The following is a 25,945-nucleotide window of genomic DNA, read 5'->3' as shown; positions in this document are numbered from 1 at the left end:
ATATAGGTTTATGTAGGCTAAACGTTTTTCTGGTCTAGTTATGCCATGAAAGGCTTTATGAATAAAGGCACAATTGTACATCTTGGTAATTACAATGGAAGGGGATTATAGGTTCTTTCCTCTCTGTTAAGCTTCTTGCATGGCTAAATGGGCATTTTCCTTCTGCTCCTTAAAGCGTTAACCTCTTTGTTTTAACTCTATGTTGGAATTCCGATGTCAGCTTTCATCCAGTTAATTAACATATGTTGTAATTGTACCTTGCTATTTGCATTTAGGCTTAAACACTTATCGTGTATGTATCTGCAATTAGTTGGCTAAATGTTTATAGCTTAGCTATAGTCAAAGGTGTCAGACAACATTTAACATTTCAATTGCAAATTGCATGATTTGACAGGTCTATTATGTGACTGCTTTCTCTTTGCTGAAAACAGGGTTCCAGGAATGGAGTCGATTCCTACTCAAATACCTGCGGGACGAGACTCACCAAGCTCAAAACAAGAACTGCCATACTCTAGCACGAGCAACCTTAAGCCAAACCAAGTTAGTGAGACCATTTTGTATGGAATACCCATCGTATCATTGGTGATAGATGGCCAGGAGAGACTTTGCCTCGCACAAATTTCTAATACCTTGTTGAAGAACTACAGTTACAACGAGATACACAACCGGCGAGTTGCACTTGGAATCACCTGTGTGCAGTGCACCCCTGTCCAGCTCGAGATCCTGAGGCGGGCAGGGGCCATGCCCATTTCCTCTAGGCGCTGTGGGATGATTACGAAGCGTGAGGCCGAGAGACTTTGCAAATCATTCCTAGGCGCGCACAATCCCCCAAAACTTCCAGAGAATTTTGCGTTTGACGTGTCCCATGAATGCGCTTGGGGAAGTCGAGGTAATTTTATACCGGCAAGATACAATAGCTCAAGGGCTAAATGTATCAAGTGCTCCTATTGTAGTATGTATTTTTCTCCAAATAAGTTTATCTTTCATTCTCATCGCACACCAGAGTCAAAATACACTCAGCCGGACGCTGCAAACTTTAACTCCTGGAGGCGGCACCTCAAACTAACAGATAAAAACTCACCTGATGATGTTGCTCATGCATGGGAGGATGTGAAGGCCATGTTCAATGGGGGTAGTCGCAAGAGGACGTTGCCAATGAGCGGACCAGAGCGTTCTTCTCCATTAAAATCGCATGGACCTTCCAATCTATCCCGCGGAGACTCGCCTGAGATTGCACCAAAAATCCTACGCTGCGAGGACAACCGAGGTATGAGTATGACAAGCTCTCGCAGTTACCCAGTAATTCCAGTTCCCAGCAAAGGTTTTGGAATGCTGCAAAAGATCCCACCTCCGCTCTTTCCACATCCATATGGATTTCCAGCTTTTGGGTTGTGTCAGAAGAAAGACGACATGGGAGAGCAAAATAAACCCAACCTTTCAGGCGTGTTTTGGCCAGGTACCAAGGACAGTACCTATTCCTTTCCCATGTTTTGGCCAACAGGCGGCCTTCCTATACCACCATACCCACAGTCCCATCCCAAACCTCCACCGGAGCTCCTGTGCCCTAGGAAAAATGATTTGGACATGTCTGACAACAGTGACACCAACACTCCTAAGGACAGTATGATTGACAGTGAGCGATGCTCCAGCACACAGTCCATTCGAAACGAAGAAGTAACTGGGGACGAAGCGAGGCCAATGGAGGGGTTGGCCATTATTCCCCGGAAAATGAGCTATGTCTCTGCTTTCAGACCGGTTATCAAAGACACAGAGAGCATAGCCAAACTTTACGGCAACAGGGGAAATTACAAAGGTGCTCATCATGGCTACCTGTCACCTGATTTTTTAAGTGAAAGCTCAAGTTACCGGTCCGTATCTCCCGGCGTGGACAGTGAAGGTGAGCCAGACGTGGATGTAGAAACAAACAAATCACAAGAGGACGAGGAATGCCTTTCAGTTGCCACTGAAGGCAGTCGGAGTTCTCCTAGTCTGAACATGGCACCGGGTGTTTCATCGAATGACCCAGAATCCAGATCCGTGCCAGAGGCCACTCTTGTTGACCCACAAAGAATGAACTTACATTTAGCACAGTCGTCAGAAAGAGAGACACAAGACAAGGCACGGCCGGAGAGGGCAGCTGCATCCTTTGTTGACGTAAGTTATCCGCATAATGCCAATGATTTAAAATGGCTGTCACATTTGATAGAATACAGACATTTAAGGCCCTACTGTTTAGCATAACTATCATGGTGTATTATGTACGCTATCTGTGATGGAATGTCATGAAAACTTCCTTCTAACTTTCTTTTCAACCGATGACTGTGGCTTCAATCTAGCTGCACGATTATTGCAAGGACTATTGATTGTAAGTTTTTTATTTGTAGATGTACACATCGGAGAGGAGTGATCTGCAGCACAAAAGCAGTCCCTATTTTAGGTCTTCTAATTACCTGCCAGGACTGCTCAAATCGAATGGTAGGGGTCCAGGCCCTATTTCTTTTCAGATATCCTCTATGGTGATATGATCGTATCTAAAATATGTTTTTGTTATTTAAGATGATAGTGCTAATAAAGAAGAACCATCCTCGACGGTAGATGAGACTGAAACGAAATCTTTAAACGAACAAAGCAATGCATCCGAAGAAAGCCAAAGGGAAACGGATGACGGTGAGTAGGCTACACTACAATAACGGATTTGTAACCGGGCAATACTTAATAATACGTAATTAAGAAGCTGTAATGTTGCTCTGTATATTCAGGCGAGGAAGCGACAGTCAACATTTCCGGAGATCCAGCAGAGAAGGACATGGAAACCCTGGCAAAAGGTGAGAATATAAGTGTAGCCTGTTTTTATTGGACCTAGTTAATAGGCTATTATTATTATTAGTAGTAGCCAATTTGACCTAGTAAGCCTAGGCTAGTAGCTAGAAGCTTCCTAGCTTTAGCTATAACAGTAAAGAAGTAAATTAGTGCCAGCTGTAGGCTGTTCATTAGGCTTATCTTAGTAGGTTATTTTTCAGGTATTTTTGTCAACATTGGGCCTATTATTTTGTATTATAGGCTGTGTTATTATTTGCCTAATTTGGACTATTATTTAATTCTGATTAGCCTATTAGGCTTAGGTTAAAATGGTAATTTCATATTAGCCTATTAGTCCATAATTGTGTTATTTTACTACGTTTTAGTTTTTTTCATTGTGTGTAATTTCATTCTATTCAGGCATAGGCCTAATATGCTACTGAATCATGTTGCCTGTAATATGCCAGTTTCAGTAGACCTTATCTTCATTGTGATAATAAATGTAAGCTAACAGCCCTTGTTGAGGTTTCAACGGCTACTCCTTTAATATTCAATACGGCTAACCTTTTTTCTGTCAGTTAGGCTAGTAGCTCTACCGATAGATAGGTTTTCAATGTAAGCCTCGAAAACAACGTTGCAGAATATATGAGATCTTGTAGCATATAGGCTATATAACCTTTTCCAGTGTGGTTTCTTATGTCCGCCACGGCTCACCTAGCCTAATTAATTGAGACACTGAGATCATCCGACTTTCCAATATGTCACAGTGCCTAGAATAGTCACTAGTAATAGCCCAAATTAATTCTCAGTTATTGGATTAAGCGTTCCTCTGTGAGGTCATGTATCCTATGCTCAAATCGATGAAATCTAATAAATTCTTATTTCAAAAATCAGCCTACTTCAATTTTGCTGATAGGATGTCATAAAAATCATTAAGCATAGGCTACAACAAATGTAGTGTGTCTTTGATTTTTGAATTGATTTAAATGGCTACGTTAATAAACATTGATAAACAACTTACATTTTAACAAATGTTCTTCATTTGTTTCGTTTTAATAGAAGAATTGCAGAAACAACTGCTGGAGCAAGTTGAGATAAGGAAGAAGTTGGAACGAGAATTCCAAAGCTTGAAAGGTATTCTATTATATTCCGGTTATGGGACTTTTATTGTAATATAGGCTACCGTAAGTTACAACCTATACTTTTATGGTGACGAAATCTAGCCTAAATCGAGGGAGAAAAGCATTTTATGAGTGCTTGACGTCGGCCTGCACCATTTTTGTCTTCCCTTTTAGCCCACAAACAAAGCACATTTAATATGATTAAAATGTATTTATCACCATAGTTGTTGGGTGGCTTACAATTCCTTTTCATAAGCTATTTTGTCATGGTTTTACCATAGACAATAGTCTACAAAAAATATAATATAATAACAAATACTAAAATACAGGCTAATTTCAACTATATTAATTGCTCCTCAGACAATTTTCAAGATCAAATGAAAAGAGAGCTATCGTACAGAGAGGAGATGGTTCAACAGCTTCATATTGTCAGAGGTGAGAATACGAAACACCGAGGCGAAGCAAGAGAAACTGGAGCGCATATCGAACGCCTTTCGATTCCAATGGGGTACATTTAGACGCACGTGTCCCTTTTGATTGATGATAGTCTATGCTCAAAATGTATAGAAATTAAGAAATCACTTTGAGCGACTTAAATAAAGGTGTTTTGTATTCAACACTTCTATGATTAAGAGAAACACAATGCGTTGTCTTGAAATTGGGGCAAAGATAATAATGATCATTATAAATAATGTTTAATATTAACTATAACTAAATAGCTCATGCATCTTGGTTATCCTCTCTCTCTTGCATAGACACATTATGCAGCGAGCTGGACCAAGAGAGAAAAGCTCGTTATGATATTCAACTGAAGTTGAAAGGTAATTTATATGTAGTCAGTTAGAATAGAATCCACATGCATAAATGCAGATTTATGTTCAAGGGCATTATACACAGAATGCTGTTAATCTTGAGAGGTTGACTTGCTGGATGAATAGGTTAGTTAATAGTGTATTTGTAATCCTGATTCTGTAGTTCGTTGTGCATTGTATTACATTTTAGAGCATGGCCTTGATTCAATAAACCCCAAATTATCTCTGTTCTTGGATGTGTCCTTCTGGAAAAATCTTGTTCTGAGGTGCATTGCAATAGGCAGTGTTTAAGCACATGCTTATAAAAAATGAAGTTTTCCACAAAATGCACTGCGCTGGTACAGACACATGCACGCACGCACGCACACACACACACACGCACACAGAAACACACACACACACACACACACACACACACACACAAAGAGACACCATTTTATTTGTCTATTTATCATTTATAATAATTATCTTTCTTCCTAGAAGCTCACGACGCACTACATCATTTTTCATGCAAGATGTTGACCCCCCGTCACTGCAATGGAACCTGCTCCTTCAAATCTCCTCTCTTACCCCCTTAAAGTCCCCTACCCCCCCCCCCCCCATCCCCCAACACACACACACCACTAACCACCCCACCCCACTGAATGGCCACATTAGGAATGATACTTTGGTGCTGAAAAACATGTGCTTTTGTTGTCATCGGCCTCTGTAAGATAACTGTATGTACTTTTCAGTCAGAGCCAAAAATCTTAAGGCTCAATATATAATTTATAAAGTTCTAACATAGTCTGTGGAAACCATGCTTTTTTGTTTCAAAATGGAAATATGACCATCATCTTTAGAAATACTCAATATTTATTTAGTGGCAAAGTGCAATGACTAGATATATGTACCCTGTGATAGTTGGATGTAGTTATTTGAATATTATGTTATTATGTTCAGAATGTTACAGTACATAGTTTACAGTTTTATCAACTGTGTTGTGAATTATCGCTGTTTCGCCGTCTTCATCTGCAACGTTGTATATACTTTTGATGTTATGCACTTTAAACTAGCACCTGGGATAACTTATATAGCTTATGTGTATTAAAATATGTGGTTTGAAATAAATTTGTTGTAATTTATGAAGGTTTCACAAAATATTTAATACAATGAATGAATGCACTGTAAAGCAAGTGACAATAAGAAAGACAAGATCAAGGGCATCGAGTGGGGTGATTTACTTCTGAGTAATAATTAGATCCAGACAATTCTCCAAACTGTATTTACTATCAGACAATAATAAGAACATCCATTCATTTGTAATTAATAGTAGTTTTATTTGATGGACATGGTGTCAGACTTTAATAGCTAAATGTACATTTGGTTTGATAATATTATTCAATAAAAAAGAAAATTATCAAAGAAATATATCTGTCTGCTGTAGCCTTATACCATCAGGCATATGCCTGGAATGATACATTGACACTCCATTTGAAGAACACATTTGATCATAATTTAACTTTTAGATTAGTTTTGGAATATCCACCTGCATTTAGAAATTATATATTTGGGATCCACAGGGGCTGCAGTGCTTTCCCCAACGCAAACATGAGTGTCCTCTAGTGTTCAAATCAAGACCCATTTGTAAAACTACATTATATTCTTTAATAAATACTCTACCTGACTGGGTATGGATGCAGTTTCCAGTCCCTAAACTACTGTCAATTCGTCAAATGATAGTTTCACAGCATTTAAAACTGTAGCATAGTCTATAGGTTTCTTCAATTACTAGCATTGATTATGATGTGAGGTTAAAAAGGAAAACGTGGTGCCATTTTATTTGGATGCATTCCAACAATTGCTTATCAATACTTTCTTAGCCTCATTATCAAGTATGCTTGTCTCATAAGGGAATGGATTTAATGGTTGACCTTTTGGTGGGGCTGTTATCTCACAAACCGAGTGTCTATACTTTGTGGTGTAGACTGCGATGAGACTGCCATCTACTGGATTTATTTAGTTGGGTTGATTCACCTTGCGTATCTTGTTTATGTAGCCTAGTTGTCCACTTTACAACTTCGCAACAAAGCCAACAAGGCAATGAAAAAATAGTCAAAGAATATATGGTATTATTCCTATAGTGGGGATACAATTAACAGGTTTGAGTGTACATTTTTTTCGAGTTGCAGGGTGGAACACTGGTCTGGGATCTGTTAGCACTCTAAACCTTAAGTTATTTTCTCGAAATGTTCAAATTTAAGCAGATCCCAGATCCGTGTTTTTCGGAAATTGTAGTCCGAGACTTTTCCTCTCATTCACGCCTGCGCTCAAAATTACAAGATGGCGGAGAGTGCGGAACTGAAGGTAAAAGCTTCGCTAGCCCATAGCTTATTACATTTGACAAAATTTGCATTTTACGCAATAAACGAAATATGTGGATTGCTTATGTTGATATGTGGTGCCTTTTAGTACTTACACGATACAAGCTTTATATATATTTGATGTACCTCGAAACAGTGTGGTAGCTAGCTACCAATGCTATCAAGAGCTAGCATTGTTTTTGTTGCCGATGTTGGGCTTGGTTAGGGGGGCTTGCTTGTCTGCCATCGGTAAGCTATCTTGCTATTAGCTCCCTTGGCTGCTACGCTTACGTGTAATGTTGGATATCTCAAAACTGGATCAGGCTTTCAGTTAGACTACTAGGCTGGCTACCAGTGAGTGGACAAATTAATAGATTATGCTCACAATCCATACTAGTACTAGTTTTTTCGATTAGCTAGTCTGCCTTAGCAGCTAACTAGCTAACCCTCGTACAACATAATGCTGTCTTTGGCCTGAAATAGCCAACCTTAGCTAGCTAGCTACCTACCCGCCATGTGAAACAGCGATGCATTGCTAACTAAAATACTGGGGTTTACTCTAATGCCCTATTTTGTTCTACCATTGATACATGTTATATTTGTACAGTTGTGTGTGACAGTACAATCATCGTACGTTTTTTGGCAATGGAAACAATCTTAGTCAAAGCTGTACAGTTGCTTGATACACATTAATATGGTTAGCTGAATTGTCCAATCAGAAATTATTTTGGCCCCTACTGTGCATAATTGCACCTATCATTAATCCATTTCTTTATCACTCAGATTGGGGGATTACAACTTGACAGCTCTTATAATGATATACCAACCTGTAATGCACCTGTTCAGTGCCAGAGCTTGTCATACATTTAAGTTGAAAATGACAAAAAGTCAACCTCATGCTTGAATTTTACTACAGCAAATGGTGATGAGCCTTCGTGTTTCGGAGCTCCAAGTATTACTGGGGTACGCTGGACGGAATAAGCACGGAAGGAAGCACGAACTCTTAACCAAAGCTCTCCATCTACTGAAGGCTGGCTGCAGCCCTGCAGTGCAAATGAAGATCAAGGAACTCTATCGGCGACGCTTCCCCACCAAAATGGTGTCGCCGGTAGACCTAGCACTGCCAAGTGTTCATTCCACCTCCAGCCTGCCTGCAGGCCTGACTCAGCTGGGCTTTGACAGTCACGGTGCCCCCTCACCCCTTCTACCTGTCTCCTTACTGGGTCCCAAGCATGAGCTGGGGCTGCCTCACCTGCCCTCTGCCCTGCATCCTGTGCACCCTGACGTCAAGCTCCAGAGACTGCCTTTCTACGACATGTTGGATGAGCTTATCAAGCCCACAAGTCTGGGTAAGAGCATGCTGCTTGGCCATCTGTTTGGCCAACAACTATGCCATCGTGGAGTCACGTGACCATATATTCTAAGACCTGAATTTATGGTCTTGGTCTCCTAAAAAATGGTGCCAGTGTTTAGCGATTCCAAGTCTGAGATGACTCTAGGTTTGCCACCCCTGGGAAATGTAGTGTTCTACCTCTGAGTAGTTGGAAGTATGTGTAATTCATCACATTTGAAACCCTTCTTTTGGAGTGGCTCGTCGTGCATGACTTGTGATGTTTGTGTCTTGTGCGTTGTCTCTTCACACAGCCTCAGACAGTAGTCAGCGGTTCCAGGAAACGTGTTATGCTTTTGCTTTGACACCACAACAAGTTCAACAAATCAGCAGCTCGATGTAAGTAGGAGAAGAATGTATTCTGTTCCTTATTGGTTAACCGCAAAACCATCATCACAGTTGCTACCACAGTGGGTGAGATTTTCTGAAACAGGATGTGAACAATTTCAGTATGTGTCTTTCATCTTTTCTCAGGGATATTTCGGGGACCAAGTGTGACTTTGCAGTCCAAGTTCAGCTAAGGTAATGTCACCTTATATGGTTGATCCCGTTCAGTGGGTTCAAGTTTCAAATTTATCCATCAATACAGAAGTATAATATCTTTGCCTGGTGACTGGTTCCCCCTTGGACCATTTTGAACCTAATGATCATTTTGCAGATTTTGTCTCTCTGAGACGAGCTGTCCCCAAGAGGATCATTTCCCTCCAAATCTGTGTGTGAAAGTGAACGGCAAGCCGTGTACTCTTCCAGTAAGTCTATACAACCTGCCTGCATACTGACCATGCAGCTCAAAACTAAGTGACATACACAAATACCCACACAAATTCAGTACCTTTACAGTGGGCCTCAGAGCTCATCAACAGCATGGGAATGATTTGTACAATGTCTGCTGTTCTTCAATCGAAGGGGTATCTTCCTCCAACCAAAAACGGAGTTGAACCAAAAAGGCCCAGTCGTCCTATCAACATCACATCCCTGGTCAGATTGTCCACCACAGTCCCCAACACAATTGTGGTGTCATGGACCTCGGAAATCGGCAGGGTATGGAATAAACCTAACGAATTTGCTGACGATAGTCAAGCCTTTTTGAGCTGTGACCTATTTCATTTCTGCTTTTTTTGAGGCATGGGTAGCATTTGCCTGAACTTTATATTTGTGTTTTGTTGCCATCTCCTCAGAGCTTTTCCATGGCCGTGTATTTGGTGAGACAGCAGTCGTCCACGGTGTTGTTGCAGAGACTACGGGCCAAAGGCATCAGGAACCCAGACCACTCCAGAGCCCTCAGTACGTACTGATGGATTGATACAGGGTGTGATGGAGAAGGTCTGTGTGTGTTTCACCGAGCTCATTATTCTCTTTGTCTGCTTGTTCTTTTCAACAGTCAAAGAGAAGTTGACAGCTGACCCTGACAGCGAGATCGCCACCACCAGTCTAAGAGTCTCTCTGCTTTGCCCGGTACACACATTTCTCCCAATAGTCTTTTAATTGTTCACAAGATATACTTCATCAGTCGTGTGATCAATGCTCATAAATCATCGTGATCAACTTTCAAGTTGTGCAAAGCTCATTCTGTGTGTGTGTGTTTTCAGCTTGGGAAAATGCGTCTGATGATCCCGTGCCGAGCGTTGACGTGTTCCCACCTCCAGTGCTTTGATGCCACGCTCTACATCCAGATGAACGAGAAGAAGCCCACCTGGGTGTGTCCTGTCTGCGACAAGAAGGCCCCTTACGAGCACCTCATCATCGACGGGTCGGTACCCCCCTGCCCCTCTTCAGAAAGAATTAGGAGATTGATATATGTCTGCTACAAACATGGATTTAATAAGACAAAATATTGTTTCATATCTGGCTAACCAAACCGAGAATGCAGTGTAGTCTGTCTGGGTGAGTGTGCGTAGCTAAGTCTCTTCCCAACTCTGCAGATTGTTCATGGAGATCCTGAACAGCTGTTTGGACTGTGATGAGATCCAGTTCAAGGAGGATGGAAACTGGTCCCCTATGAGATCAAAGAAGGAGGTCCAGGAGGTGTCGGCCTCATACAATGGTGTGGACGGTACGGCCCGTCCAGTCTCACCAGGCTGTCACAGCATGCCTTTCTGTCCTAGAGTACAGAGTACACTGTAGATTTATTGAAACTCTGTCCTTCTAGATTCCTGTCGAACTGTGATGCCGGAACTAAGGAACCACTCGAGCGACAACAGCAAGAAGGTGGAAGTGATCGACCTGACACTGGATAGCTCCTCAGATGACGACTTGGATGACGAGCCTCCACCAAAAAGGATGTGTCCCTCGTTGTCTCCTGCCTCTCCACCGATGAACAAGGGGTAAGGCCGTCACGGACAGGTCATGTCATTGTCACGTTCTGGGTTGGACTCCCAGCTTGTCATTGTCACTTCCTCTCCCTGACGCAGTGTTCTTCCCATACAGGGTGCTGAATCTACACAGCCAGGCGTCACCGTTAACCAGGGCTCCCAGCATGCCTCCTGTGGAGACAAGCTACATTCCCCCTCCTCCGCCCCTTATCCAGGACTACCGCCACTACTACCACACACCCAGTGACCTGCCAGGTACGGTCTGGCCTCGGCTGCTGCAGCTCTACACATGGCTACTCCAGGATGATCTGGTCTTCATTGCCCAAAGCAAACTAACAGAACCTTTTTTTTCCTTTTCTTTCAGATTTAAATTTCTTCTCCTTCCTCCAGGGTGACAATCATCAGGTAAATGGAACTCCACCCACTACATTTACATTTAGTCATTTAGCAGACGCTCTTATCCAGAGCGACTTACAGTAAGTACAGGGACATTCCCCCCGAGGCAAGTAGGGTGAAGTGCCTTGCCCAAGGACACAATGTCATTTGGCACGGCCGGGAATCGAACCAGAAACCTTCTGATTAATAGCCCGACTCCCTAACCGCTCAGCCATCTGACCCCCATCTGACACTACAAGTTAGGGGTTTAAAAAAAACGTAATGTAGGGAAACGAACAAGCGTTTTTAATCTTTGATGTGACTGTCCCCTCTCTTCCAGCATTACAACATGATGATGGCTGCGGCGGCCGCCGCCTCGGCCTCGGCCACAGACGACCACGACCTGCTGCTCAACCGCTTCCTGCCCTACAGCTCCTCCCAGATATTCCTGGAGCAGCCGGGCACGCCGGGCAGCAGCAACCTAGCAGCCGCCAACGGAGGCAGCAACAGCGGCAGCAGCAGCAGCCTGGTGTCCTCCAGCAGCCTGCGTGACAGAGACAGGGACCGAGACAGAGACAGGGACAGCCACTCTCACTCGGGTGCTTCCAGGTCCAGGGAGGATGCCGCAGCGGCGGCGGCCATTTACGGTTCCATCTCGGACGTCATCTCGCTCGACTGAACACGGGGGACGGGGACGGGGGACGGACGACACACACGTGGAACTGAGAGATCAGCTTGAGGAAGAACATTTAAACGGAGGTATTTGTAAATAGAAAAGAAGAGGAAGAAGAATAGAGAAAACAATGCTATGTACAGAGAGGAAAATCTATTTTCAATTTTACTTATGTATATAAACTTAGGACGCTGCCTGTCCAGTGAGTAACTTCAGTTGATATTTTTCTGTGGATACTGAAGATTTTTCCACACCTTCATGTGGTCCCTTGATTATATTGTACTTTTTGTACTTCGTTTTTACTCCATTTTGTTCAATGGCATTATTTCTGTCAAAAGATGTCACCTGCAGAGAGATCTGTCCATTTTTTATCATCACTGTTTCAAACATTCATGCTGTGGTCAATATTGTATTTAATTATTTTCAAGGTATTATTTATGATGCTTGTATGTTATGTTGTATGTATGCTGTTTAAAAGCATTCCCTGTGTCCCTAAACTGTTGCCACTAGGAATGCCCAAGGTTCTGTTTCTCTATACTGCGCTCTCCCATATTTTTCTGCAGAATTTCTCATTGTTCATCAAATCCAGTTTTAGTTACATCAAAGCACTTTCTATAAGATTATCTCAAATATAATCTAATAAGATTGTATTCAGTGAAATCAAATAGTCATTACAGTCATTGTTGTAGGACTAGGACTAATTTCAAAACAGAATTGTATTTCTTTTACAAGCTGATATCAGATTACCAATTTAGACTTTTCCTTTCATATGAAATAAAGCATTTTATTCAATTGTGTTTTTCAGAATAGTTTGATACCACTTTCCTTTTGCATTGTGGTCAATTTTTTTCCACAAACCAAATGATTTTTTGTTGGGGGGTGGATAGCCTAGACATTATTTCTTTATAGGTTTGTCATCCAGATTGTCCATTTGTCTGTAGATAAACAAGATAAATACTGCAGGACATATTTGACTTTACTAAATGGTTTATTCACCTAATCTAAATGCCACTGAGAAGTTAGTTGTTCTCAGATTGCATTTATTTCAGGCTTTAGTCCACCTATTTCTAAACAAGATGCAGTTTGATTTAGGGAGTAATATGGTGCCTTTATATTTGATTTCAGTGCTTATTGTTTGATGCAGAGGTAACTTTAACCAAGAAGGTATTCACAATGGAGGCATAGAATGCTTAACTTTGCATGCCTGTTCTTTGTTGCTGTTTGTCTCTTGGTGATTCACCTCATAGTTCAGTGGATCTACAACTACCCTACTGTTCCATCATAGTGTCATACGGGCTGTTGATTTTGCTCAGTGTCTGCTAAAGCTCAATGATTTTCTGGTTTATAATTGTGACCGATGAGCTCATGAGTGCATCACAATGTGCTTCGCCCCAAAGTTTGTTGCTGTTCAAGTTCTGATGGCCCCTCATATTCTTGTGCGTACAATTAGTATTATTTATTTCATCTATATATATATTTTTTGCATTTGGTTGATTCTTAATTATGCATTGCTGTCATTGTATATGATATTTCTTTTGTAATTATATGATTAATGCTATTTAAAGAGATCATTGTTGCTTGAGATGCATTGTAACAAACATTTTTGTTTCATTTTCTTTGTCTGTTTTACTATCAAATGATGTCAGTAACACAATAGAGGCTTTGAGCATTGTGACCGTCTCTAGGGTCTACTGTGCTGTTTGATAATTGTATGAATAAACAGATATAAGACAATGACCATCTTTCAAGTTTTAAGGTTATTGTGATTTGTACAGTTCAGGTACATGTTTTTTTTGGCCCTGCTTCTCTTGACAATACCTAGCACCTTATCTTAACATCTAATAAATAGTCTAAACCTGTAATAATTATTATTTGAAACATGTTATTAAATGATGGACTGTTGGCAGAACTTTAACCGAAAACAATGGAATGTACAACGTTTAATTCAATGTAATAAGAAAAACAAAACCTTGCGTATTTGTTACAATATTTCATAAAAGTAGACAACAAATGGTTATGCTAGGGTTACGTCAATAAAATACAGAAGATAAAACATACAGTAAATGTATGACAGCTTTCCTAAATGCAATTTTGCAACACTTCTTTTTCTAGATTTGAAATTGTGAACGTACACCACGGACGTGACGTAATTGTGCAGCGCCTTCACTGTTTCTGAATGGAAGGGGAACTGGCAATGCCTGCATTTGATTTTTCAGATATTTTTATTGTTTAATCTGTGAATGGCGCCAAAACAGGACCCTAAACCTAAATTTCAAGAAGGTAAGGAACACCTTCGAGTATTACTGATCATTGTGCATTGTTGGTGCTGCCAGGGTAGGACTTTGAGTCTGCTGCTCGTAGCTAGCTCGCTAGTTAGCTAAGCTTTGGCGCGTTCACTGATTGTCGCTGTATAAGGAGGAGCCGCCATGAATTTACAATTAAACAATCATGATAAAACTATGTAAACCCACAACATGAAATGCATTTTGCTGACACATGCTCTGACTGTAGCCGAAGAATATGCACACACAGGCGACTGCTAACTCAGCCAGTTCCATAGCTTAGTAAGGCTCTATGAAGGTATGTTCATATTGTGATCAACCAAACTGTGGCTCGTCACATGAGCAAACATCCCACGTATTAAGTAGCTAGGCAAGTGTTGACTTGCTACACCGCACGGCGGCCTAGTTAAACTAAACCAATTCAGAGGTATTTGGACGCCATCCTATGTCAAAATGTAACACTGTTTTAGCTCTACATCAATGTGCAGACTCTAAACGATGTAAAATGATTATCTGACTTATGTTTGGTGAACTTGTCTGCCTATTCAGGTGAACGGGTGCTGTGTTTTCATGGGCCATTACTTTACGAAGCAAAGGTATGCTGTTTAGTTAATGTTACTTCTGGGTTGATATCTGTATGTTGAGTGTATTGGAAGATGATATGATTTGTTTCAGTGTGTTAGGACAAACATCAAGGAGAAGCAAATCAAGTACTTTATTCATTACAGTGGATGGAATAAGAAGTAAGTAACAAGACATAGATTGCACATTAGATTGTATTCATTGTTTATTCCCTGCACATCGATTTGAGATGGTGTTCTGGCAATGTATACTTTTGGTATTCACAAATTCAACTTGTAATTCGGTTAGTCTAACTAAATCTTTTTATTTTTTAGCTGGGATGAATGGGTTCCTGAAAGCAGAGTACTGAAGTATGTGGACAGCAACCTGCAGAAACAGAAGGAGCTTCAGAAGGCTAATCAGTGAGTGCCTTGTGGTTGGTCTGACTGGTCGTCATGGTTTTGAAGAACCATCTTTATCCTGATGTTTTTATTGTGGTTTTTTCTCCATTGTTCTTCAGAGACCATTATGTAGAGGGAAGGATGAGGGGAGTAGCACCAAGCAAGAAGATTCCTCCTCCTCCTCCGCCAAAAGGCATTGATGTGTGAGTTGAGAACTTTCAGCTTCAACAGTCTCCACTCACAAGACCCTAGTTTTACAAGAGTGTAGTTTTTACTTTAAAATCTGAATTATTCCTATTTTAATAGTTACAAATTCTACCTGTCGGTGATCTCCAGTGTAATGTTTTTGTTTTTTCACTCCAGGAAAGCAAAAAAGAACAAACAGAAGAGTAAGTACAATTCAAATGGCACATTCTGTTGAGTTGCCATAGCAGCAGCAGCAGTTTGCATTGCTAACACTGCAACACTATTGAAATTACTCCAGGGGGCGCATGTCTTTCAGACAACAAGTGCACCAAATCCTGCACCACAGTAATGGTCTTGATAATGATTGTGGTTCTCCTCATGTGTGTCTCTGTTCATCTCTATTGATGTAGCCCCAGGGGCAGGAGAGGGGACCAGTGCAGGTGGTGAATTACCTTATCCCCCCCGAAAGAAGAGGGCACGCGTTGACCCAACTGTGGAAAGTGTATGTCCATTTGATTTTCTGTAGTCAGGGTATTAGCAAAACGGAGTTAGTTCATTTGTATAAGTTTGTTTTGCTTATTTTGAATCGGTGCTGAATCTGCAACTGTCATGTTTCAGGATGAGACTTTTATAAACCGAGTGGAGGTAAAAGTAAAGATCCCAGAGGAGTTAAAACCATGGCTGGTAGATGACTGGGACCTGATCACCAGGCAGAAACAGGTCAGTGGGCTTCATGTGGAACACATTTAGTCTGACATGACAAGAGAGAGGGAACAAATTAAGGGTATTTCTTCAAACTTAGAAAATCGACACACTTCATAATAATTATTGATTTGTTTTCAGCTTTATCACCTGCCAGCCAAGAAGAATGTAGAGGCTGTCCTAGAAGATTATGCAAGCTACAAAAAATCAAGAGGAAACTCTGACAACAAGTAAAAACATCAGAATGATACCCAATACAAGCGATTTGTCATCTTAAGTCCCTGTGAAAGCCTATAGTAAACCCTCTTCGCATTGTGTCAAAGTCAAGATCTATGTAGATGACATTACCTGTGTCTTTTCAGGGAATATGCTGTGAACGAGGTGGTTGCCGGTGTCCGCGAGTACTTTAATGTCATGCTGGGAACACAACTTCTCTACAAGTTTGAAAGGCCGCAGTACGCAGATATCCTGGCCAACTATCCCGACTCCTCCATGTCTCAGATCTACGGGGCGCCACACCTGCTCCGGCTCTTTGGTACTTTGTTTTTGTGTCTGTCTGTGTGCCATCTCTCCCCTGTCTGGAGATAGTGACAGTAGTGGAGGCTTGGATAAATACATTCTCCCTGTGTTTGTATTTGGCAGTGAGGATTGGAGCAATGCTGGCCTACACTCCCCTGGATGAGAAGAGCTTGGCGTTGCTGCTCAGCTACCTACAAGACTTCCTCAAGTAAGCTCTCACCAACCTCACCCATCTGTAAAGGTTGTATTGTGTCATCAAATCTTGATTAATAGAAATCTGTTCCCTGGTGTTTGGCTGTCAGGTACCTTGTGAAGAATTCCACCACTCTCTTCAGCTCGACTGACTATGAAGTAGCACCACCCGAGTATCACCGCAAAGCTGTTTGATGGGGGTCATCCAACAAGACCAGGTGTTGTCTCTTTAGTCGGCATATGAAGTTCCCGTTATAAGGAGGTGACCTTTGTCACTTGTGGAGGACAGATTGTTTGTGGCAACGGATCAAAATGGTGTATATTTAAGCATCAGTGAGATTTCCTTGGACAAAGTTATTTACTTTCTTTTTGAAAGCTGCGAAGGAACTTTTCCTGTATTGGTATGTTCTTGAGTACCACTTTAGTTTATATAATACTTGTTCTGTGTTTACAATGGCCTTTTTAAGGAAGTTTAATCATACAATATGCTTCCAATGCTGACCGAATTAGCTTTTTTCTTTTCTTTTTTTTTCTTTTTTTTAATAAAAGTTTTCTCGAGTTAGTAGTAATGTTTGGTTTACATTCTCATTTTATGTCCTTTGTGTTTGACTAATGCTGCAATGTTAGTTACTGACAGATTATGTTAGAATGGGCCTGTTCCAAACAATGAGTAAGGATAGGATGGCAGGGAGATGAGAGGGTATGTGTGATGGGTTTATTAGAACAGGCACACTCTTTTCAAATCCCAGCAAGAGGAGAAAGATGGGCTGTGTTGGGTGGAAAGCCATGTTTGGTTTGGAGTGCCATCACTCTAAAAGGTTTATTAAGAATAGTTCTCTTCAGTTATGCTTGTGTTATTCAAACACACTTGAGTTATTGCTCACACATAAATGGAACATATGGTTTTAATTTAAACACTGTCGTTGGAGGAATGTGGGCCCGGTACCAGAGTTTCACCTCAAAGCGTTTATTAATGCAAGCTAATAAGATTTATTTTCAGCCAAGTACTGGATGGGGCCAGGTCCTTGGATTACATAGACACCTGTGTAATCCCCCCCCCCCCCCCCCCATGTTTTCTATTTGATGGACTTCTGATCGCCAGGATGATTTGGGTCTGTTTTTCTTCCCATGGTTCCACAAAAGAATGTGGTTGTGAAAGTGTCATCCCATTGGTGGTTCCATTTTATATATTTTACTTATGAAACCCAGTGTGCCCATGGTATTTTGGACAGGCCAGAAACTTAATAGACCGTTTACTTTGATGCCTGGCTGCCATCCATTTCGCAACTGTCATCTTTTCCACTTTCCATTTGTTTAACTTCCTAGTCTTGACCATCATTGTGACTCACTTGAAACAAGAGGAATCTTAACAGTTTCACATTCGGTTAATTTGGGGTTTGATCAATGTCAACTGTTCTCAGTGGTTACGGCAAATTCACTGTTTTGTTTAGTAGAATGTCTTTTAATCCCATTTCCAGAGCCCTAACCAGGACCATCTGTCTGTTCGAGGGGTAGTCTTGTTTTCCTCAGCGAGCTTAAAGATCACAGTGATCTGGGGCTGTTTTAATGGCACACCAGAAAGTGACGGTCAAAGGCTACGCGTCCTCCCTGGAGAATCATTACATTTGTTACATTTAGCAGACGCTCTTATCCAGAGCGACTTACAGTAAGTACAGGGACATTCTCCCCGAGGCAAGTAGGGTGAAGTGCCTTGCCCAAGGACACAACGTCATTTTGCATGGCCGGGAATCGAACCAACAACCTTCTGATTAATAGCCCGACTCCCTAACCGCTCAGCCATCTGACCAGTTACCTCACTGAGACCTCTGGCCCCGCCTCTCCCCACCGCTCTACTCAGATCCTGGTTTTACAAGGCTGACCCCACCTCCTCGAAAATTAGAAACACATTACACACAGCATTAGCAGCTGGGTCAGCCAGAGGCCTCTTCTCGTGTTTTTCATCAGGGTGGCCTGCATGGACCTTAGAATGACAGAATTGGAGTTCATGTCAGAACAGTACCTATACATCAGTTATATCTCTTGCCTGGTCAGTTTTCCATGTGGATCCAGCATGGTGTGTGACTGCAAGTGAACAGAGAAGCTACGTGCTGATGATCTCATACGTGGTCTCTGTTGTGGGTATGATGACAACACTATTTCGGAAAGTCTAGTATACTTTGATATAGCTGTTTTTCATGCTGACCAGAGAATACACATACTGCTTAATAAAGTACAACCAGTACTATACCATGCTTGGCATTATGTTGTAAACTATTAGACTTACATTATTTGACAAACCGGTTTTACCAAAGCTTTTAATGACTGTTATTTCAACCTCCAGACACTTCTAGAAAGTATATATTTTGTGCAGCAGCCGATTTCACACTTCCCCAGGGAACAAGGACGTTATTGCCAGTAAAAGAGCAGACATCCTATCCCTGTTTGTCTCCCCCCGGATTTACCAGATAATCACAGTTATCCAAACCAAACTCACGTGAGGGTCATTTGAGACACCACTATTCTTAGAAAAGAAAGATTTTACATTTGAGTCCAACTGTTGAACACGTTCGCTGATAGAGGCCGTTTGTACTTCCTCTTTATGATTCCTACGGAAGAAAGCCAGCTGTTTGGTCTCTCTGGGGTGAAAAACGTTAGGGTTTAATGTGGTTGTGAATGTTTCCCCAGAGTAGAAGTTAGTGGTGTACTAATTACATAGTGGGCTCAGAGCCCTAGCTCTGCACTGATGCCAGAGCAGTGTGTGTCTGTTGATCATTAGTATTGGAAAATGCGTTCACCACAAAAGGACTGCGGTCATTCTAACCCATTAAAACATGAAAGAACATACCCCGCTCTTCTGGAGAAGGAATTCGCGAGACATAAACAGCCTGTAAAATGGAAAACTACATCTGTGTCCATTTGTTTTCCTGAAAGACGGCCACATTTGGTAATCCTTACTGAAATTCTTTCCAATAACGGAGTATCGTTGAAAAAAAGAAAAAAGGCCTGTTTCATCCATCTGTTTTCAATGTAATGCAGTAGTGGTTTGGAGCAGAGGATGTCTGCACAGTGGGAGAGTGAGAACTTGCGGAGGCTTCAGAGTATTTTGAGGTCTTGACTTAATTTACAAGTATTGGCTTATTTTCCCTGTGGACGGTTTTTCTCAAGCTCGAAACTGTGGCGCTGTATTTGTGTCCTTGTTTAGTGTTGATCTGAGCATGATGGATCAAAGCAGCATGGGGCCCCTGTCAACACACTTGTGTCCATCAGCAACACCATCAGCCTCAGGCCTCAGGGAGTCAGGTGGCTGAGCGGTGAGGGAATCGGGCTAGTAATCCGAAGGTTGCCAGTTCTATTCCCGGCCGTGCCAACTGACGTTGTGTCCTTGGGCAAGGCACTTCACCCTACTTGCCTCGGGGGAATGTCCCTGTACTTACTGTAAGTCGCTCTGGATAAGAGCGTCTGCTAAATGACTAAATGTAAATGTGAATGTACTACAACATCTCACTATGGGCATGAAGGCTCTATTAACCTACCACAATACTGTCATGCTCTCGACTGCAGTGTGTATATTATTTATCACTATACAAGTATTTATCAAAGCCCTGTTCAGTTGACCATGACCCAGGCTATATAAATGTAACCCTAAACTGAACACCATCGTAAAGCTTTCAACCGTTGACAAGTTGACTTACCCTGGAAGTGCTCTGTCTCTTGCCGTGGACATAGAGGATGAAGATAACTTCAGGATTGTCAAGGTCAGTGGAACCTTTCGACGTCTAGCATGCCCCACTCTGCAGAGGCTATATGAGAATGCCGCGCCACAAGACTGCTAGCGCAAGGTGGCTCCTAAAGACGCTTCAAGGATACTCAGAAAGAACATCCTCCTTGAAGAGCTGTGGTTTTTGACCTGAAAAGCAGGGAACCTTCAGCTTAGGTCCAATCTGGACGGAAAAGTAAAGTCCAGGAAGGTGCAGTCCACTATGACACCAGAAGAAGCGCCTGTGTTCTGTTGAAGAGATAGAAGTGCAAATCTGCCAAGGAAGGACTTGAGGTTGCATCTCAGAGCTTCACTTTCTCCCTGACCTGTCCAATGTGCCATAGAGAATTCCAGGGTCAGCGTGGTCTGTTCATGCATCTGCGCACTCACCAAAAAAATGAGAGGTGCCATGGTCATCATCAAATACCATGGACAAACAAGAGGTAAATATTCGAATGATCAGCCCAGGTAATAAATAGTCAGTTCTCTGGAGATTATCTCTTTTGATGTGCAGGAGGTATGGGAGTCTGTGAACTGGTGACTGAATATTTGTTGAGCTAACCCCGCTTCACTCTCCCTCCTTCATCTGTCTGAATACGGAGCTAAGAGACCTTCTAACGTCGCCTTCAAAAACATCTTTCATCTCGGTCTTGTCGTGAGGTTTTTCACAGCTTTGATCCGACCAGGGAATGATTGCCCCTTTGTGTTCCAGATTTGTCTTTCAATGGAAATGTAGATAGCCCTGATAAGTATCTCGCCTGAAACTCTCACACAAATCAATGGTGGGTGGCAGTATCATGTAACCATTCACACCTCTCAACGAAGACACATATCCTTTGTTCCGAGTTGAGTGCATTGGAGAATCCTTTCCTCTGCTAATTATTGCACACGGATAATAAAAAAACTACAAACAGTATAAATGAATACAATTATTCATTTAATAATTTCATGAATAAAAAGAAACATTTGGATTTAAGTGTATCTGGCCAGACATTAATAATAGACATTGTTTGATACTGTGTTTTAAATGAAATTAACATCACCCATTCATGTTTTAAACCAGCAGAGGGCAGACTTGACTGAGAAATGAACCAGCACTTTTGGTCTGCAGAAGGTTGAATGATTCTCCGATCCACACGACCTTGTCTTGCACCCCAGTGTTTCCTGCTTGTCCAGTGTTGTTGGGATCTATTCTGACATCCTGCTTCCCCCAGGGTTTGGTGTTGGTGAGTAACATGATGTTGACCACTTGCCAGTGGGTCCTAAGAGAGATGAGGAGTTTAGGAGTGACTTTAGGGGCACACACACACACACATACGCACATACGCACACACACACATACACACCTACACAAAACATTTGGCAAAAGATGTTTGAGGTTTTGGGTTACCCCCACAGATTTCCACTAAGAGTCAAAGGTTACAGCTGGGATTTGATGATGACATTAATAACAATTAACATAAAACACATTCATGGTATGAAGGAAATGCCTAAATCTGTGTCATGACAACTCAAATTAATGTAACAGAAGGCCTACCGGTGATATCTAATCAATATCAAGAATAAATTATGTCTACATATATCTTGATTTTATATTTTCTAACTGATGTTTAATCTTAATTTATTGTGTCATAAGATGATACACTTACTGCTGTAAATTGTTTCTGATCTGTTATGATAACAAGGATTATAATTGCTTCTGGTGCTGTATTTAACATGAGTCTTAAATCTGGAGTGACATGGAGTAGACAGTAAAAAATATCTTCCCAGCGGTTAGCCTCCATTACTCTTGTGGTATGTGCATTATTCATTGCTTTGAAATCTCCCATGTTATTAGTGATCCAGATGTTTTCAATAACGGGCGTTAGCTCAGTCTCTGGTTGATTATGTTAATTATGAGGATAGCTTTTAGGGCCACTGGCATGCAGTTTAACCTCTAACCCAACACACTATCTAAGAACTGTGGTTCAACTTTGACATTAGTCCGTTTGAGAGAACAGAAGGAACAGACTGAGGAGGTTCTCCTGTCTAGCTTCACATTCAGCTAACAGCGCCCAACAGCACAGAGGAACTCATTTACCCTCACATATAGAACTCCAGATCAAACAAAAATGTCTGAGACGAAATTAATGATTCATAGACCATCTGCTGGGGATGGTGTTTTGAATATCAATACCTTTCCCGCCGGATGTTTAATCACCTGATACCCTTGTTTTGGAAAAGGGAGCAAAAGGGTTGCTTATAAAGCTCATGTGTTATGATTCACCTCTGTGGAGCTCAGCTGCTAGATCTGCTACACGTCAGGGACATGGGTTGGCGCTAAGGCTGAGACAAGGGCTTTGGCTGGGGCTAGGACTGGGGTTATGGTTGGGCATAGGACTGGGACTGTGCCTGGGGCTAGGACTGGGGGGATAGGGCTAGGACTGGAGCTGTGGCTAGGGCTGTGGCTGGGTGGATCCCTGTGGGCAGCGCTCCGTTTCCTCCCTCTGCTCTATGGATCTGACCTACAAAGGCTCTGCTAACCCTGGAGTCGGCAGGCAGTAGCAGGACAGGAAACAGTTGGCCCTCGAAGGGGTGAAGTGGTGCCTGGGACTTTCCCACATGCTTAAGGATCTTCCCCTCTCACTGTGGTCTGCTGCTGGAGCGTGTCTCTGCACCGCTCCAAGCCGAGGAGGGAGGGGGGGTGGGGGGGGGGGAGAAGGAGAGGAGAGGGAGGGGCACAGGCTCACCCATAGAACTTGGAACTAACTTTTCAGTAGGGATTCATTGCCCCTTAGCAGAGAGAACAGCATGAATTATTTGCGCTGGCAGATGTTCACAGACCCAAATATGCATGAATTTGTGGATCTGGCACACTTCCCTCAGCCAAACGCACTGGTTTTCATGATGCGTGCAGGAGCAGTTGTTATTCTGGCTGTTTTACAGAGAACATTAATCTGAGCTGTCATCACCTCCGACCGCTTTGGTGGAAATTATTTCACTCCTTAATAAGGAACTCCGGTGTGTATTACATATGGCGGTAAAGGCAACATTCTTGGTGGGTCTGTCATCATGTAGTTGGTCTCCAGCAGTAGGCATTGTGTATGTCTCGACTGGGTACTGTGCTGTATAACAGAGATGAAGAGATTATGATGATATCTGACAGTTATGTACATTTTATGGCAAAATGACAGTGAGAAAATTTGTTTATTTACACTTATTTTTATTTTTTTTGGTTGGTTGTTTGCAAGTTCTATGTATATTTGGTTTATCCATTTGATACACAACAAGTCTACACATGACAAAAAAATCTCACAACACCACTAGTGCCATCATGTTTACTGTTACGATAATCCAAAGAGTTGGATGAATAAATAGTGTAGGGTTAAGTATTATTATCTGGATGTTCTGATATCTTACTGTACCCGGACTCTCCATCATTGTCTGTCAACCAATCATTTACATGTAGTCATTTAGCAGACGCTCTTATCCAGAGCAACTTACAGTAAGTACAGGGACATTCCCCCCCGAGACAAGTAGGGTGAAGTGCCTTGCCCAAGGACAAAACGTCATTTTGCATGGCCAGGAGTCGAACCAGCAACCTTCTGATTAATAGCCCGACTCCCTAACCGCTCAGCCATCGGACCCCCAGCCATGAAGAGCAGTAGCCCCCGCCCAACAAGGATCAAGCTCTCTTCACTGTGAAGGCTTTATGCCACATCCACACGGAACTAGTATACTACCTAGAATACACTGGCATTGCATTACCATTTGTGATCGAAGGGTATCCAGTCAATAAAAGCAGAGCCAAACAATCTGTTCCTGGAATTTGAAACCCACTTCGTAGACTTTATAATGCGTTCAGTGTGAATGATGACATTAGGCAGTGCGCTAACGAGACAACGTCGCCTGTCACAACAGCCTTCGTTCTCGGAAAATGGCACCATGATGGATATATTGAAACTCCTAGCAACGAGTGTCATATAATCAAGCCGTCACTGTGTCTCTAAGATGCAATTATAACAATCGCAGAGGCAGACAACCTGTACCTGTCACGCTCTCTCTAACTGCCGAGGGAGAATGACTTAGGCTTAAAGGCTCTTCTACAGGAGGGCCTTGGCAGCCTGCCACTGAGTGTGTTTCCCCTGAGGGCTCTCACTCATGAATCACAGAAAATGTGAATTACACATATTAAAGAGGGTAAACGTCAGTAATCACAGCACTGGGAGGATGCTCAAGGACTCATCAGGCTCGCTGCCTCTGCTTTTAGAGATGCTCATTTGAAGGAGCCACCTCGTTTAGCAGCTGACAGCCCTCCTGTGACAGGGCAGAGTAGGGAGACTGTGGGCCTGTTGTCAGATTCATCCTGGTAGTATCTTTATCACCTCCGGACAGCAGTGAGATCCACATGAGGATTGACCGGCTACCGCAGCATGTTTTTTTAAATAAGAGGGCTGTTCACTCTGGCTCAACTTTGAACTCTCGGTGAGCAGGTTACTTTGAAAAAATGTGAAAACCAATATCATCCTCTGGGTATTGACATTTCCCTCTCCTGGTAATGAGGTCCTTTCTTCTCCTGAGAGTATACGACTGGCCACCGTTACATTTGTCATAAGGAATATCTTTTGTTTGTTTGTGTGTGTGTTTGGTCTGTGGAGTTCCGGCCTAGTTTTTTTTTTTTTTTAGCTAGTTCAGCACATTAGGAGGTCTGGGAGCTCTGGTAAAGAAGGAGGGAGGAGAACGAAGGAAGAAGCCCACTCTTTATGTTGTCTTCCCTGTGTGTGTTCCTCCTGTCCTGGAGATGGTGTGGCTGAGAGAATCAGACCACCAGGCCTCCGAGGAGAGAATCAGAGATAAGAGGTCTGGAGCCGCTCCAGATGACTTAGTGCCGAGTTGAGTCTCTGACAGAAAACAGCCCTCAGGGAACCACAAGCACCCATAAATATTTAGGCACCAAAGAGGTTTATGGAGTTTGTTGTAAAAGGATTTATAGTGGACTCCGAGGCCATCCAGCAATGTCAGAGGGCTTGGAGCAATGTTTAGTACATCGCAGACTGCTGTATCCTCCCACATCCCTGGGCCAAGCAGGGAAAATGAACCAAATAAGCACTTCAATGTGAGGAACGCAAACATCATCCACCATTCCAAACAGGTTTCAGAAAACAGGTGTGTGTCAAATCTCTCAACCTTCCCAGATCAAATCATAATTGCTTGCAGAGAAGATTTGCAAACAAGACAACTTTGGAACCAAATATGGACAGAGTATGTAGTCTTTGTTGTTACACGTCATGAGCATACAATTATGTGCTCTATAAACTGCAATTGACAGCCAGGAAGAGGGTTGAACTGCTTGTAAGGGATAGATGCAACGTTGTTCTGAAAAGGAGTATCTACGAACCGATTTACTATGAAGGTAGACCAGCTGTGGGGAGCTGGAAGAGCAATGCTATTTGTCTAGGAAATGTAGCTGCAACACATTTTGTTAGGTTGATTGAGCAGACCTGGGTATAAGTGGAATTTATGAACCTACGCTTAATGCAAA

General features: G+C 42.2%; 3 protein-coding genes across 4 annotated transcripts; all 3 read left to right on the top strand.

Annotated features, from left to right (window-relative positions):
- Positions 1-438: 438 nt before the first annotated feature.
- skor1b (SKI family transcriptional corepressor 1b) lies at positions 439-5,310 on the top strand. The gene is made up of 7 exons (XM_067235330.1): positions 439-2,154; positions 2,385-2,475; positions 2,557-2,667; positions 2,760-2,825; positions 3,859-3,933; positions 4,281-4,355; positions 5,213-5,310. Exons 1-7 carry the CDS (start codon positions 442-444, stop codon positions 5,308-5,310), a joined length of 2,229 nt encoding a protein of 742 aa, XP_067091431.1. The 5' UTR covers positions 439-441.
- Positions 5,311-7,054: 1,744 nt separating this feature from the next.
- Positions 7,055-11,882, top strand: pias1b (protein inhibitor of activated STAT, 1b). 2 transcript variants are annotated; one of them, XM_067235108.1, is made up of 14 exons: positions 7,055-7,078; positions 7,991-8,423; positions 8,719-8,803; positions 8,939-8,986; positions 9,123-9,213; positions 9,371-9,505; positions 9,643-9,748; positions 9,846-9,919; positions 10,054-10,214; positions 10,387-10,508; positions 10,614-10,788; positions 10,892-11,031; positions 11,141-11,181; positions 11,492-11,882. In XM_067235108.1, the coding sequence occupies exons 1-14, from the start codon at positions 7,055-7,057 to the stop codon at positions 11,828-11,830; spliced, it is 1,974 nt and encodes a 657-aa protein (XP_067091209.1). In that variant the 3' UTR covers positions 11,831-11,882. The 2 variants fall into 2 exon arrangements, with proteins under 2 accessions (XP_067091209.1, XP_067091208.1); XM_067235107.1 differs by having other exon boundaries at positions 10,387-10,517.
- A 2,132-nt stretch (positions 11,883-14,014) lies between these two features.
- morf4l1 (mortality factor 4 like 1) lies at positions 14,015-17,233 on the top strand. The gene is made up of 12 exons (XM_067234916.1): positions 14,015-14,104; positions 14,656-14,702; positions 14,782-14,849; positions 15,003-15,089; positions 15,188-15,271; positions 15,432-15,457; positions 15,665-15,756; positions 15,873-15,974; positions 16,098-16,186; positions 16,319-16,491; positions 16,599-16,683; positions 16,778-17,233. The coding sequence occupies exons 1-12, from the start codon at positions 14,065-14,067 to the stop codon at positions 16,860-16,862; spliced, it is 978 nt and encodes a 325-aa protein (XP_067091017.1). The 5' UTR covers positions 14,015-14,064; the 3' UTR covers positions 16,863-17,233.
- Positions 17,234-25,945: the final 8,712 nt, after the last annotated feature.

This window comes from Osmerus mordax, chromosome 4 (genome assembly GCF_038355195.1).
Source record: "Osmerus mordax isolate fOsmMor3 chromosome 4, fOsmMor3.pri, whole genome shotgun sequence".
NCBI classification, from domain to species: Eukaryota; Metazoa; Chordata; class Actinopteri; order Osmeriformes; family Osmeridae; genus Osmerus; species Osmerus mordax.
This window is presented reverse-complemented; position numbering and strand designations above follow the sequence as displayed.

What these genes read in the sequence shown, in the direction of transcription:
- morf4l1 (XM_067234916.1), top strand. Translation starts at nt 14,065, where the DNA reads ATGGCGCCAAAACAGGACCCTAAACCTAAATTTCAAGAAG. An exon ending in TAAACCTAAATTTCAAGAAG is followed by an intron (nt 14,105 to 14,655) that starts GTAAGGAACACC and finishes CTGCCTATTCAG; the next exon opens with GTGAACGGGTGCTGTGTTTT. An exon ending in GAGCTTCAGAAGGCTAATCA is followed by an intron (nt 15,090 to 15,187) that starts GTGAGTGCCTTG and finishes ATTGTTCTTCAG; the next exon opens with AGACCATTATGTAGAGGGAA.
- pias1b (XM_067235107.1), top strand. Translation starts at nt 7,055, where the DNA reads ATGGCGGAGAGTGCGGAACTGAAG. An exon ending in GCAGTCCAAGTTCAGCTAAG is followed by an intron (nt 8,987 to 9,122) that starts GTAATGTCACCT and finishes ATCATTTTGCAG; the next exon opens with ATTTTGTCTCTCTGAGACGA. An exon ending in GGACCTCGGAAATCGGCAGG is followed by an intron (nt 9,506 to 9,642) that starts GTATGGAATAAA and finishes CCATCTCCTCAG; the next exon opens with AGCTTTTCCATGGCCGTGTA.
- skor1b (XM_067235330.1), top strand. Translation starts at nt 442, where the DNA reads ATGGAGTCGATTCCTACTCAAATACCTGCGGGACGAGACTCACCAAGC. An exon ending in CCAAAGGGAAACGGATGACG is followed by an intron (nt 2,668 to 2,759) that starts GTGAGTAGGCTA and finishes CTGTATATTCAG; the next exon opens with GCGAGGAAGCGACAGTCAAC. An exon ending in ACAGCTTCATATTGTCAGAG is followed by an intron (nt 4,356 to 5,212) that starts GTGAGAATACGA and finishes CTTTCTTCCTAG; the next exon opens with AAGCTCACGACGCACTACAT.